Here is a 15682-nt window from a genome sequence, read left to right on the forward strand (position 1 = left end):
CCATTGACAGCACGTCACCCCCTGTGTACGACATCGCTCCAATTCATAACAGTAATAATAATAATAATCATAATAATGATAATGATAATGATGATAATAATAATGATAACAATATTTATAATGACAATCGTCGCACATACATCTGTTCAACTGGGTGCTACACGTCAGGTTATGGGACTTGAGCGTCGCCTGCTGCCGTCGATCTTGTACAACAAAGGGCAGGCATTTGACAAGGGTGTATAAGCATCCTGAGGAGCACAGACGAAAACACACACACCCACCCACAAGTTATATGTTCCCCCCTTTGACAAACAGCTCTAAAAGCGACGAAAGCTCATAGTAAATATCAGTATGTGAAATGCCATTTGAGATTGGTAAATAAAGTTATACCGAACGCGATGTGAATGGGGCCCCTTTCCTCTTGACTATAAAATATGCGAACCTTTAACTGAACTGAAATTTCATCATTAACTAAGTCCTCACCTGGGAAGTGTACACATAAACCAAATTGAAGACATCAATAGACACACAATTAAACATGAAAACTGTATCTAAACCCACGTACAAACAAGAGTCATGCAACAACTCTAAGCAAGAAAAGGAAAACAGAAAAAGACAGTGAGTAACAACAAACACAGGCAAACACTTCATTAAATTCTCAGCCGAAGAAGATCAATCAATAGAGCCTTAAAGGAATCTCCCCAATATAGCCTACCTGAAATATCACAGACATAGACGACAACACTACTCCGTCAGACAGGTTCCCACAGTATTTTTTAATGCTGTAAGGAAGGGGTTAGGGTACTGGATCCAGACTCAGGCTTTACATATGGATGGACCAGAATCCATTCCTCCGTCCTAAAGAGTAACAACTATTTGATAGCCCATGCATCTATAAGTACTCCATCATCGTATGACTTAATATGCAGTATAATCTATATCTTAACATGCGAAATATTCATGAAATGTATTAACTCGAATCATATGACATTTACTGGTCTAAAGCAGATAATAACACGGGGTGAAATGTGCTCCAGATTATTAGTGTTCCACAGTATTCAATTTTTTTGCCTACACTTCAATTGAATGTATTGATGACAAACCAATTTCATCAAAACGTCATAAACGCTTTAGAAACACAGAATATTGAAAGAATTATCACTACTGTTGCCTATAATGAGACTAAATACCTATCTAGAGTCTAGAGGGCAGTGAACTTCTTTACACATGAACCTGGGGGAGATATGTTGCCCAGAATGATAAGACAAACCACACCAAACATCAAATACAGCACGGGGGAATGCCCTTATCAATCCCCCCAGTGACGTTCGTATGAGATGGCTTTATACCCGACATTTGTGTACGTAAAAGTCTGTGCCAGAATTAGCAGTTTCAAAAGCCTCTGCTCTATTTACGACTGCGAGGCGGGCCAGTAACATCTCAAACACGGGAGGTCATGCCTCGCTTCTGAAGTTGTCTGACGGAACATGAGAATATCGTAGGGTACGGCATGTTTTGAGAGAGGATGTCCTACACGAAGCCATGAGTTGTAATACTGTGACAACATGTGGTCCTCCAAGCACCGTCTTTACTTGATTTTGACGCTGTATGACGCCCAAGTTATCATTCCCAAAGAATTTCGTCATTACATCTAAAATGAGGATATGACACAGCTCAGGAGAACACGGACGTCGCCGTTAACTCTCAGAAGTTCATACTCGCCATCTGCTGGTGTGTCTCCAAGTGTCTGAGGTTAAAAATATGCTTTCTTAGCTTCAATGATAATGTCTCATATCCACTGATATTGGAACGTGGCTCTTGAGTGTGCGTCCGTCTGTATGTGTGTGCGTGTTTACTGAGGCAAATGCGTGCGAATCCAATTTTCATGTCAGTCGAAGATGGACCAGGAGTCTTCATATCCACAAATACGTCCTCTCGTAAGAAATGCTCCGAAGATCACGTGCGAGTAAAGTATGCAATGATTGTATGTCAGCACGGGCCAGCCTGGGGTCTGATCCACCTAGGTTCGAATCCAGGGCCTGGGCATGGCAGTCGGCCCACACACCAACCCAGACCTTAGAGCTGGTCGATAGATAGGCGCCTGGCTTAAGACTGGTGTGTGTGTGTGTGTGTGTGTGTATGTGTGTGTGTGTATGTGTGTGTGTGTATGTGTGTGTGTGTGTGTGTGTGTGTGTGTGTGTGTGTGTGTGTGATTACTATTTGTGTTCTACGGAGAGAATCTACACTAGTGTATATAGTAATCAAACAGGTGACAGGCAAGCTGTCTAGAGATTTCCCTGTTCTAGTCACTACAGTCATTTACCAAGCCTAGTCACGTGTCTGCTGAGCTTTCAATTGAAACACGTAACGCTGTCGTAAAATATGGTCATCTTTGGCCATCGTACCCAAGACCAGATACCCCTATGCTCAGTGAGCCTACCTGTCCAGGCTAGGCCTGCACCCGTGACAGGCTTACGCTGGGGACTTGTGCGAGGCTAGTCCCCCAACCCCCTACCCCAAACCCCCCAAAAACCACGACCGACACCACCAACACCACCACCAAGACTGCTAGCTTCACGGATGACTGATTTTGTAAAATTAGTTAAGAAAATCTCTAAAACCACAGCGTTTAGAAAAAAAAGAATTCAGAGATTTTGAACATGAACAAGACTGGCGTTGATACCCTAAAAGTCATACCACGACCCCCAGCACTTATTGGCATGACATAGAAGATTATAGATAGGCTCGGCCGCCAACATTATACCAGCACGGCCTCCATACACTCGCGTCACGACTCCCTCGCACGTCTTGCGTTGCAATCTGGTATTCATGGAATATCATGACTTTCAACTTTATCCCGTGTCTTGTACTTCTTGATCTCACCTTTTTGTTCAGATATTCTTTTATCAGGTCCACCAAACAAAAACTAGGTCTATTTCGCTTAATGGATGCACAATTTACACTTTGAATACGTTATTCAATGAATTTCAATTAAACAGTCTCTATTACCCAGATCCTTTGGATTCTATAACAAAAGACTGGATCATCTTCATATTACTATCAATATCATAATGTGTTACCATCGTCTACATAGCTCGGTGTCCTCTCACATCTATCAATACCTAAAGAGACTGTCACAGAGAGAGAGAGAGAGAGAGAGAGAGAGAGAGAGAGAGAGAGAGAGAGAGAGAGAGAGAGAGAGAGAGAGAGAGAGAGATTTTGGCAGAGGACAGATCAAGACACACGCTGTCTGAAGGTCGTTTTACGTCAAGCATCTACTGAATATTAAAGCTGTTTTTCACTCACCATCACAGGGGACTGGATGGTTGTGTGTGTGTGTGTGTGTGTGTGTGTGTGTGCAACTGCCTATTTGTACTACACGGGGAGAGAGTTTTACACTCGTGTGGCCCCATCTCTTGAATACAATGATACATCTTATAATCATGTATGCTGTCTGCATTGACCATGTCCTCAGCCATTGTTTAATTCATCCACCATTCTTACACTATCAAAATACTTCTTTACATCATTTACACAAGTTTTCAAACTTAATTTCATGCTATGTGCTCTGGCTACTGTACCCCTAAATCTCTCGAAGAACTGTTCACTGTCCACGCCATCGATCTGTTCTAAAAGCTTAAAGGTTGCGATCAGATCACTCCTCACTCTTCTCTCTTCCAAGCTGGGCATCTTTGCCATCTAATTAAACTCTACTTTACTTTACACATTACTTTATGTTCCCTAATCATGTCCCCATTCTTCACTCACCATCATCCTCATTCACCATCTATCCTCATAACCTCAGTCACTCACCATCATCCTCACAATCTCCACTCACCGTCATCTTCACTATCTCCCTCACTCACCATCATCCTCACTATCTCCCTCACTCGATCTATCTCCTCCCACCAGCTCTTCACACCGTCCTCCCAAGAATACGTTGCATCACTATACACCTCCGCTGAGGATACACTGAGTGTTTTATGTAGACAGAAATGATGGGGCACACAGCCTCGGCAGAGGCGGTGGGGTGAAACCTCTATTACATATACTTTTCGTTTATGTAAAATGAATCATTTCCCTTGCCCCATCCCTCCTTTTTATACCTTGTGTACTATTATCTAACGCCTCGTACTTACTACTTTTTTGTACCCAATACTTTCAGTGTGCTGAATATCTTATGGTTTTACATCTTTTAAAGTCTCATTCATCTGATCTTGAAGCAACCTTGCGAGCATTGGAAATATCAAACACTTATGACATGATTTTCGTACGTAACTTTTTGTTCGTGTATAAATAAATGTATGGGGTATGTATGTACATATGTATGGGGTATGTATGTACATATGTATGGGATATGTATGTGCATATGTGGGAGTAGTGGGTAGCCTTACTGACCATGAGTTACCCACGGGACCGCCTAGGTTTGAATCCAGAGTGATGCATAGATGCATGTATAGTTGTACATCTATGTCTATGGATGCATGGATGAACGTGTCAATATGTGTTGTAATTCATTAACGAAGCAATCATTACCACGAGCAGTAACCCCGCCGTTGACGCACATATCAATTACATCGCCTAATTCGTTCCCCCCTCTCCTTACACGACCTCACTCAGCCTTCCTCGCACCTCTTTCAGGTGTTGCTGCTCCTGCTGGCGGTGGTGGTGAAGGAGGGGGCGTCACAGGAGTACACTGAGACGTCCGACTACCCTGAGGGGTATTACGCCTTCGAGGAGTCGCCAAGCAAGACGCCTCCGAAGGTCCGCAAGCCGCCGTACCTACAGTCCAAGGTTCCTTGCCCAGGTGAGTCGCGGTACACACGAGCAGCGGTACGTACAACAATAGGTATACCCTACCAGTGGTACATGAATCGACTGGTACACACAACCACTGGTTCATAAATCCAGTGGTACACTCAACCTATGGCACATACATCGGCAGGTACACACAACCAGTGGTGCATACACCAAGTGATACACTCAACCAGTGGTACGTGCAACAAGTCAGTGTTCATACCATTTGCAAAGTACGGCACATACAAGAATCACAAGACCTATAACGCTTGTTAAGGCCGTCAGTAAGACTCAAGGCTCGCGTGTCTACTACTGCGTTGAGTGCAGCCTTGAGGCTGAAGAAGCCCCGTAAAAGAGACCCTAGTGTGTGTGTGTGTGTGTGTGTGTGTACCTTTCTGAACATGTAGGAGGGTGAGCGGCGGGCACGGGAGAGAGTACATTGGTACTATGGAGCATACGGAGAGATGTAACGCTACTGCCACTTCTGACCATGTCTTCCATCTGCAGGGACGCTGGAGACCAAGGAGGAGCGGGAACAATCTCTTAACAACCTGTGTGGCGACCTCAACGACGGCCTCCTGCCCCTCAACCCCATGGGTCAGGCCGTGCTAGGTCACTCCTATCCCTTGTGAGTGCTGGTAGACTCAGTCGTTCGGATCACGGGTTGTAAGATTAATATTTGAGCTGTTTATAAACGGGATAATCTTGAAGTGTTCCCTACAACTGACACTGAAAATTCGACCATTGGATCTTAATACACATTTCGACAGTAATAAACGATGTCGCGCAAGACTTGGTAGATTAGACATCTTAGTTTTGATATGAAAAAATCAGGGACTAACAAGAAAACAATATTGTTAAACGTCTTGTAATTAATAGCTAATTGTCACAGGTCTTTAATACAACTAGTGCCTAAGAGTGAATGTTATAAAACCTCGAGTTGACAATCAAGAGAGTAAATAACTTCTGCACTTCAAAATCCACAAATACCAACTGAAAAAGCTGATTACATTTTCTTTTCCAATTCATAACTGAAGGCTCTCCTTTTCCCATAGTGAGCTCATCAAGAACATGAGCCTCGACTTCTTCAGCAAGACACTGCCCATCCTGAAGGAAGACAAGACCCTCCCTAAAGTGGCCAAGCTCAGAAGCAGGAATGTTCCCCTCAGGTAAGGAACACTGTCTAGTTCCTTCTCACAGCCGTGTCCAGCGTTTTCTCCCAGGTTCGTGATGTCAGACACTATTTGGATTTTGAAATTTACAAGCTTAATGTGGGTCCTTCTTTCATTATGTCAAGGTATCCTCTCCAGCCTGACAGGATGGCCTCTGAGTCCTTCCAAAGGTTTGTCATGAACTTGGTCCTTTTAGGGGTGAAGAATATCGTTTTGATTTTTATGTGGGGTGTGGGACATCAACTGGTCCCTTTTAGGGATGACAATCAACATCTCGTTCCTTCCTAAGGAGGTGGGTGTTGTTGGGATCCATTCTGGGATATTAGACATCATATGCTAGAGAGATAGAGGGATCCCGTATTCGAATTCAATGGTTAATCTAACAATAAGACTTATGAATAGCGACGACAATGCTGATCATTACTACTTGTATCCCAATCCAGGGACCAGTTCCGTGTCATCCGTCGTCCTATCCGGTCAGTGAAGCAAGAGGAGGAAGAGAAGACTACCACAACCTTTGAAGATAAGGCCATCAAGACGAAGGAGACGCAGAAGGTGGCGAGCGCGGGGGATGTGAAAACTGAGGGCAGGTCGCTGGCCGCTGAGGACAGCATGCAAGCCAGGGCCGCCCGGGCCTTCTGTGACGACAACTGGGGACTGTGAGTGAATTCCTGCCACATCCGGTCTTTAGTTGGGGTCCTAATGTAGTGGTTTTCCTCCGCTGGCCGTGAATCATGCCGGACCCAGCTTCATTCCCCGACCGTGCGATGATGAATGGCCAGGAAGTCATTTCCCTAACTTGGGTCTAAGTAACTTGATCTTTTACATTTTTCCTTTAAATACATACGTCTTTCAAGGTGAAGCCAAATGTGAAGCTTGCTCAAGACCATTTACGAGGGAATGAAAAGAAATAAAGGCTATTCATAATCTTTTAGTCTCAGGAAATTTAACCTTTTCACAATGCGATTTCTGGTCAGCTCTGGGGATAGAGAGGTGAAGCTGTTACACTTCTTCTGGGCAGAAGGGCGGGGACAGGGGCTTTAACTTGTCAAAGTCTTAACCTCGAAATCGATATATCTTTCCTTCCCGATAGAGAGAGCCAAATGGCAAGGTCTGGTCAAGACTGGCGATGGAAAAATCAATGACACAGAAACAGTAATTCTCAGACTGGAACGGATGAAAGATGATGGAACATGGTCCTTTATTTCATTTTTTTTTTTCTTGGAGTATAAAATTCACACAATAAATGATCTCGTCGATACTTTTGACAGTGAAATGTTCACAGCTTTACACAGCTTTACAACCTTCCTCAACGACAGTTAACTTCTTTAAAGCCGACTCCCCAAAAATGCAGCTTTTCTACTCCCTTACTCTATGATAAACAACAAATGGTTGCCATGAATAAAGGAGTTTTGATACACAGAAAACGTGACTCCCAAACATCTACTAAGCCTCCCTTGTGCCGCAGGTTCTGCCTTCTGTACAACGCCATGTCTGGCAAGAGCTCCAGCGACAATGTAGTGCAGGACCGCAACGACGACGGCTTCGTGGGTTCTCTGAACAGCCTCTCTGGGGGTATGCAGCCGCTGACGCCCTGCCCCTCCGCCGTGGAGTACGTCACGCCCGTCTTCGCCAGGAACTACCAAGGCGTCTGGCGCTACGTCGTCCAGATCCCTTACGAGGGTTACTTCACCCAGACCGTCGAGGTCACTCAGTGTCTGTGAGTATCAGAGGTTCTCTTTTGACTCTTGAGCATGATGGCCTTTGCTGCGCCTTGGCCTTTACGGGGGTCGGGTCTGAAAGGGGCAGGCCCCCATACCATAACCAAGGCTCGTACCGTCGTTCTTGGGAGGTTAAGTGTCTAATAAGAAACTCAAACATAGCAGTAACTGATAGCTTATCTAATTCCTCTAACTACCTAAAGACCCCATCATGTTATCATCCATAGCATACCCGTCATTAGCAACCCACTGATGTTAAAACATAGCAGTACACATTGCCCGTTTAGTCATATAGTTGCTATGTATACTATTAATCATATATGTATCTTATATGTTGCCTATTCCCCATAATTTATCTCCCTGTCTGTTCTAAGTATACTTTCTGGCCGGCAGGTCGAGCAAGTGCCACTACCTGTCCGGCTCGTGCCTGGCATCGCCACGATGGGTCTCCCTACTGGTGGCTGAGGTCTACTACCCAGACACCCTCTTCCCCGCCGCCCCTACACGCCCAGACTTCAGGTACCAATCCCACCGTGTCTGCGGGAGATACCTCCCCTCCGACGTGGGGCAGGACCTTACCACGTCCTATATTGGATGAGATACATGACATTCGGAGTTGATGTCTATTTTGTGAAGAGTAGACGACCAGGATATGAATAATAATAATAATGATAATGACAATAATAATAATAATAATAATAATAATGATAATAATGATAATGGTAATGATGATAATAATGATAATCATCATCATCATGATAATAATAATGATGATAATACTAATATAATGATAATAATAATAAATGATAAGGACAACAACAACAATGAAAATAGTAGTAGTAGTAGTAGTAGTAGTAGTAGTAGTAGTAGTAGTAGTAGTAGTAGTAGTAATTATGATAATGATGATGATGATAATAATAATAATAATAATAATAATAATATAATAATAATAATAATATTAATAATAATAATAATGATAATGATAATAATAATAATAATAATAATGATAATATTAATATTAATAATAATAAAATACTTTACGCTTAATTGAGCTGCAGCCATGCGCTATAAATACAAAGATGTGCGTGATACAGACAATGGGGATATACGTATATAAAAAAAGAGTGGGTGGGGAGGTTAAACAGAGTCTTTACAGAAACACTAGGGTGGCAGGCTATCGATTATTGATGATGTTCACCTACGCTTGGGACGGGGCTGTTCTTGTGGTGTCTACACGAGCTCGGGCGGGCTCGAGGCTAAGGATTCGATACTATCTATATATGAGCTCGGACGGGTTCGATGCTAAGAACCCGACACTAAGAAGTTATCCTTTACATGTCACGTTGATTATGCAGAACTTCTGTAGCGTAGGATATCTGACGATGAACTTATGTTCAGAACATGAGAAATCTATGGATAAGATTTGGATAGAACACACACTTGCAGTATGAAAACCTACAGGAGGAACCTCATTGATGTAAAACGTTTACAATAGGTTAAAATCCTCACTAAGAACGTTATTTTGAGAAGTAATGGTCCTGTGGACGCAGAAAAACCTTTGACAAAATAAGGGAGACAAGGAACTCATAAATAGTTCGCAGACTGACCGCGAGAGACATAAAGAATTCTACGGTGACTTAAACCGGCCTATGGTGCTACTGTAACACTGTTTATCGAATTAGTTTATTCCATGATATGGACAGCTGATCCCTACACCTACAAATGCTAAGTATTAGAGGGAAGCCAAGATACACTAGGAATGGGAACGATTTCTGTGATGAAATAAACTTATCTCGAGAAGTAGCCAACACGCGGTAATGACCTGACCAAACCGGAGCCAGGAATACATTGTGCGTGGGATGAGAAAATGAGAAGGTTAAGAACAGGTGCCGAAATAAATTAACCGAGGCATCAGGAATTTGATATGTGCAGAGCTGACGCTTCGCCTCGGGAGCGATAAACCCGAGCCACCGATCTTGGGTGAGCACACGGTTATATACGACCCTGATGAATCCTGGAAGACTTCCAGGTAAGGCATATTAGTCCCTGAGATCGTGAAAAATTCGGGATGAAACGTAGACATTGGGAGAGAGAGTTCAGAGAAGAAACGGACGTGGTGACTGGTGAGACAAGGCTGCTTCCACGCACGTTACTAACTCTCATGTCAGCACTACTACCTCCTGCACCACTATTGCTGGTCTACAGTCACCCGAAGCCCCTCCCTCACTACCTCGTGACCTTAAGTTGTAGCTCTTTGCATCTGAAATATTTCTTACTTCCTGCACTTGTATACTGATGACTTATATCGTTGGTAAATACATAAATAAACAGACTGATGATACGTAGAAAATATTTTCAACCACGGGAGACGACAGGTGAGGAATCACTGCCATGGAAATCCATATGTCGCAGGAGTGAGGTAGGAACAGAAACTGATATGACGTATTGAAGGATAGCACGGGAACAAACACAGTAGCCAGCCCCTTGGAAACCACTCCCACTATCTCCACTCCTACACTCACCGTTACCTGTCCATACTTAATCAGGTGGTTAGAGGAGAGGGAGAAGGAACGGGACAGGGGAAGGCATAGCTTTTATTCATGTTAGCTGAGACGGCACAGGCAGCTGAGGCCCAAATCAAAGCCATCCGATTAACGATATATATATATATATATATATATATATATATATATATATATATATATATATATATATATATATATATATATATATACTAGCCTGAGCCAGGTACCCATTTCATCGACCAACCCCTGTGTTGACTGTGGACCGACTGCCGCAACCTATGCGCTCGACTCTGGACGGCCAGTGATAGCGTCACAGTCAGGAAGGCAAAACGCTACACTACGGGAGAAGATTGAAGTGTGTTTAAGTGTATGGTGCAACTGTGTTCTTGTTTCTTATCACTCAGCCCTACCACGATCCAAGTAATAAGCCTCACACGACCCCTCTCTTCCTCTCCTGCTAGCCGTGCGGCCGTGGCGTCCGACGCTCCTCCTGGTTCCCAGTACCAGAACTTCCGACAACGCCAAGGTCCTCCTCGATCTGAGGCGCCCGCCCAGCACTACTGTGACGGACATGACGAGATCGGCTGCTTCCAGGTACGCTACAAACTATTAATCCCCCCCACTACCTCCTACACCCACTATTGCTGGTTAAAAGTCCAAATATATTTCACGATTCTCTTAAAACACACACACACACACACACACACACACACACACACACACACACACACACACACACATATATATATATATATATATATATATATATATATATATATATATATATATATATATATATATATATATATATACATATACGCGCATATATTTTGCCAGCAAGGAGCCCTAAGGATCAAGCTCCCCCACCCACCCCACCTCCCTCAGTAACCTACAACAGAGCAACTTAAAAGATTTTCTAGTCATGAGTCACACCAATCCGTGCACCAGTTCTAGAAAAAACACTTGTAGATACTCTGAGATGACAGACAGACGCGCGAACAAAAAATCAAATACACCCACGAGGTCACACGTGCATGTCCTGATAATTTTACGAGTACTGCAGATGATATGTATGTGTATGTCTGTCTCACCACCAAAGTTATTTGTAAACTGCAAGGGAATGTCTAAGTAAATGTGTGTGTGTGTGTGTGTGTGTGTGTGTTGCAGCAGAGAATAAGGTCAATGTATTTACCGAGACACCTTTACCAAGATCAAGTGTGTGTGTGTGTGTGTGTGTGTGTTTGTCCGTAGCATTATACGAACTGGTTCGCTACCGTCACAGTGCTTGGCAAGTGGGCACGGCCATGCGTCACGCACCGCCGTCACCCCCGCACCATGAATCCTGCCCGCGTCATGACCTGCAGCGCGTGCGTCGCGCACTACCGTAATCACCCCGCATCATTACTCCTGCCCGCGTCACGACCTGCAGTGCTTGCGTCACGCACCACCCACCCTCACTCACCCCCCGACACACATTCCCCCCCACTTTCCCTGGTAGCCCAATACAGAGGGTAGCCGAGCCAGTCATTCTCCCCTGACCCCAAGGTAGTCCTTTTAAACAGCGTCCATAAGACGGTGTGTGTTGCTCTCTGTCCTTAGGAGAAACATAAGAGCCTTTTTCACACAAGGTGTTCGATACGTATAGGCATGAATACAACATCACAAACTGTGGGTCTCGCCGGGTACATGTGAGAGTATGGGTTGTCATAAGCAACGAGAGGTTGTATAATTAAGCCCACACTACGGCAGAGTTGTATAAATAATCCCACACTACAGTAGGATTGTAAAAATAAGCCCACACTACGACAAGGTTTTAAACATAAGCCCACACTACGACAAGGTTTTAAACATAAGCCCACACTACGACAAGGTTTTAAACATAAGCCCACACCACGAGAGGCTTTCAAGAATAAGCCCACAGCACGACAAGGTTGTAAAAAATAAGCCCACACTACGACAGGGTTTTAAGAAAACTGCAATGTATGTCTTAAGCTTTTGAGCAAGGCCAAAAATTATTACAAATCTTGAGCTCGACAGTACGACCCCTGAATGGAATTGCGACCATTGAGTATGATGGCCAGGTCTTTCACGTAACCCTCAATGGTCAGCTCAAAGGACCAGAGGATCATACCCTACTGTACTGACTCATGGCTCGTACCGTTGTGCTCAAGAGCGTAATGTAACACAATAAATGTAATTTAGCTTCCTCTACGTTCTTCGTTAAGTTGTTTATCTCGCAATGTACTTTCCCAGGGCCTTGAATATTGCAATATCCACTGCTGAATTACCAAGTTCGAATCCCCGGGGCACTGAATATTTAAGATTCACAGCTGAATCGCGAAGGTCAAAAAGTGCACAAATAAATCTCTAGATATACTGAGAATTAACTAGAATATTAAGTATGCCAATGATAAATGATTAAATAGTCTCAAAATAAACACACAGCTAGCTCTTCTTAAGATATCTAATTAACCAAAGTCATATTTTGTTTCTGATTTACAGTTCATAAAACTAAACAAGGCAGCAAGTCATCGATCCAGAAACAATGGCGAACATAATGAGAATCTCCAACAATATTCTCATTTCTCTTGAGCGGTTCCTGCCCTCGTTAATCCTCGTTCTTGAACTTTTCTCATATCTCCTTATCCTCCACAGGTCCGTCTCTACTACGACTGGTTCCTCATCCCGGGCTCCTGCAAGTGCTGGAAGCAAGATTACTTCGCGCAGTTCGCCTACAGGAAATAAATCACAAGTGCTCAACCGGCAATGTCCTCACGCCTGAGATAAACCACAGGAAAGACCTGGGAAAACTGAGGTCTCACACACGAAACAGAGGCATAAGGGCTGCTGGCTACACCCACTCGCCCACATGAACCTATGGAATACTGGTAATGATGACTCCTGGAAGCGGACGAACCTCACCCACAGAGAATGAGTTCGCTTGCTGGAATTACTTCAGAGTGCCTGACACCACCACTGCCGGTGCTGAAACATGATCCCCCCAGGTCTCGTCCACCTCTCCCAGTAGGATACACGTCAGCTGCTGCGAATCTCGACCAACATCCTTCATGAATGTATAACAAATCCTCGAAATTGACGACGTTTCCTCAGGGAAATTACAACAAGTTCTTAAAACATAAAAAAAAAAAAAAAGATATGAAGCAGGTCGACTTAAATCATGCCATCCATTGGCGAGGTTATGTCTGCGCTCGCTCGCCTCCTCCGTACGATGAATTACGAAAGTTCCTGGATAAGAGAAAAAAAAAATTATAACTGGACTAAAAACCCATATGGTGCAGACGCTGGAGAGACCACTCCATGCCACACTTCACCAGCGAGAATCAATCTTGCCCAAGACGCCAGCGTAGCTGCCACCCAGTTCGTAACATCTTTTTTTTCCACACCAAGTAATGACAACTCGCAAACTTTACAGGCACTGTTGCAGACGCTTCGAGTTGCATGAAGGGAGATGTATCTAGAGAAAGACATTAACCTGCGTCCTTATGGTTGGAAAGCTTCTGTGTTCAGCTTTAAGGAGGAAGTTCTTAACGGCTTGTGTTCCACTTTTCCTTCTCTGCAAGTAACGTGAATCATACAACACAAAAGTGATTACTACACAGAGGAGCTCAACTTCTTCCTACTTTTTCAGCATTAATGAACAACATTAAACCTTACCTTGTGCCCCAAGAGACACATTACTCCATACTTCCGTATGTATGAAATACTGTAGTTTTGCTTCAACGTTTTGAGTCAAACATTTCGTTACTGCTCAGTAAAAAAAGATGCTCGCTCTAAACAGCAAGATATTCAAACCCTGGAACAATAATCGGTCTTGCATCTAATCAGCTGTTGTGAAACATATGAAATTCAACAATTACTTTCGTAAAACCAACATACCTTAACTTCTATGATAATGATGTCACCGCCATGATATATATTGTTAATGAGGGTTATAAGATTTCGTAAAAATGGTGAGGATTATTTCAATGACACGAAGAAAAACGTTCGAGGGAATCAGATTGGCTGACGCTACAGACTTCACTCCAAGTCCTGTTCCTTTTACAAACTAAGTGCGAAAGGTACACATACTTGAGTCCCACCTTAACTCGCGTGATTAATTGCTGTTTCATAACCAAAAATCAAAATTCTTTTCTTGAGAACCCCCATTGCAAAAGTTACAAGAAAGGGTCATGAGAAATATGTACAACCCCAGCGCTGCTACACTTCCGTCTGACATGGAATATAATAAAGAAAATCATCGTAAATATTTTTTCCCAAACTTTTTGTCGTTTCCCGCGTAAGCGAGGTAGAGCCAGAAACAGACTAAGAAATGGCCTTCTTCCTTCACACCCACTCAATGGCTATCCTGTATAATACACCAAAACCACAACGCACTATCCACAGCCAGGTCCCAAAGACATTTCGTTGGTTTCCCCTGATCGCTTCATATGCCGTGGTTCTGTCCAAAGACAGCACGTCACCCCATTTATAACACCTCGCTCCAATTCACTCTGTTCTGTGCACGCCTAACACGCTCCTGCACGTTCAATTCCCGATCGCTCCCACCTTGTTCATTCCATCCTTCCATCTCCACTACAGTCTCCCTTTCTTCTTGTCCCTTCCATCTGTGACACACATAAGCACCTTGTCAATTTCTCACTTATCCTCTCCATATGTTCAAACCATTTCAGCACGCCCTCTTCAGCTTCTCAACCATACTCTTCTTGTTACCGCACCTCTCTCTCATACCTTATCATTTCTCACTCTATAATTCTTCCTTACACCAGATACTGTCCTAAAGCATTTCTTTTCTAAAACACACACCCTCTTCCGTACATTCCTCATCAAGAGCCCACACCTTGCATCCAGTCAAGTCTGTAGGGACCACTATACCCTCACAGAACTCTTCCTCCGCGCACACTCAAAATGCGCCCAGAGCCACATGAAATTGATAGAATATAAAATCACTCATTCTTTTAGGTCAAGTGACCCTTGTTTTCATACACCCTGGTGATCTAAATGTCTTATGTACGTGATCAATGAGCTGATTTAACCTTAATGCAATGATTGCAGACATGACGCGTGAGCACGTGCAGCTTGTCGTTTCTTGTTTACAAAGAATTCTCTCGGCTATATCAACTCTAAAACGTTCGATTCTGAGGTAGAGAGACCAGGTAGAGTAGTATGAGAGATGTCAGGTGGAAGGAAGGAGACAGAAGCATTAACTGTAAACACATGAGTCAGAACACAGGAAGGGCAAGGAAGGTGGGATGTGAAAAATAATGATGAACTTGACGTGAAAACTTTCGAATCAGATCTTTGTCCCTTAGTCAAATGATAACAGATACCACGAGGCCTGTCAAAATCTGAATATGTTATGGGTATAATCTAAACAATGCCTGAGCAAAAAACTTATTACAATTGTTACAGTGAGGCCAACAATACCTGAGTTCCCCTTCAGGGAGAG

At 43.5% G+C, this 15682-nt stretch overlaps 1 protein-coding gene across 1 annotated transcript in view; it reads left to right on the forward strand.

Annotated features, from left to right (window-relative positions):
• The window catches only part of spz6 (Spaetzle domain-containing protein 6), a 78778-nt gene extending 65479 nt beyond the window's left edge, over positions 1-13299 (forward strand). The window contains exons 2-9 of the mRNA XM_071688933.1: positions 4642-4807; positions 5305-5425; positions 5853-5966; positions 6413-6628; positions 7438-7689; positions 8084-8209; positions 10677-10809; positions 12871-13299. Of these exons, the coding sequence (XP_071545034.1) occupies positions 4642-4807; positions 5305-5425; positions 5853-5966; positions 6413-6628; positions 7438-7689; positions 8084-8209; positions 10677-10809; positions 12871-12960 (1218 nt within the window). The 3' untranslated portion in view covers positions 12961-13299. The remainder of the gene's footprint in view (positions 1-4641; positions 4808-5304; positions 5426-5852; positions 5967-6412; positions 6629-7437; positions 7690-8083; positions 8210-10676; positions 10810-12870) is intronic.
• Positions 13300-15682: the final 2383 nt, after the last annotated feature.

This window comes from Panulirus ornatus, chromosome 46, assembly GCF_036320965.1.
Source record: "Panulirus ornatus isolate Po-2019 chromosome 46, ASM3632096v1, whole genome shotgun sequence".
NCBI lineage: Eukaryota > Metazoa > Arthropoda > Malacostraca > Decapoda > Palinuridae > Panulirus > Panulirus ornatus.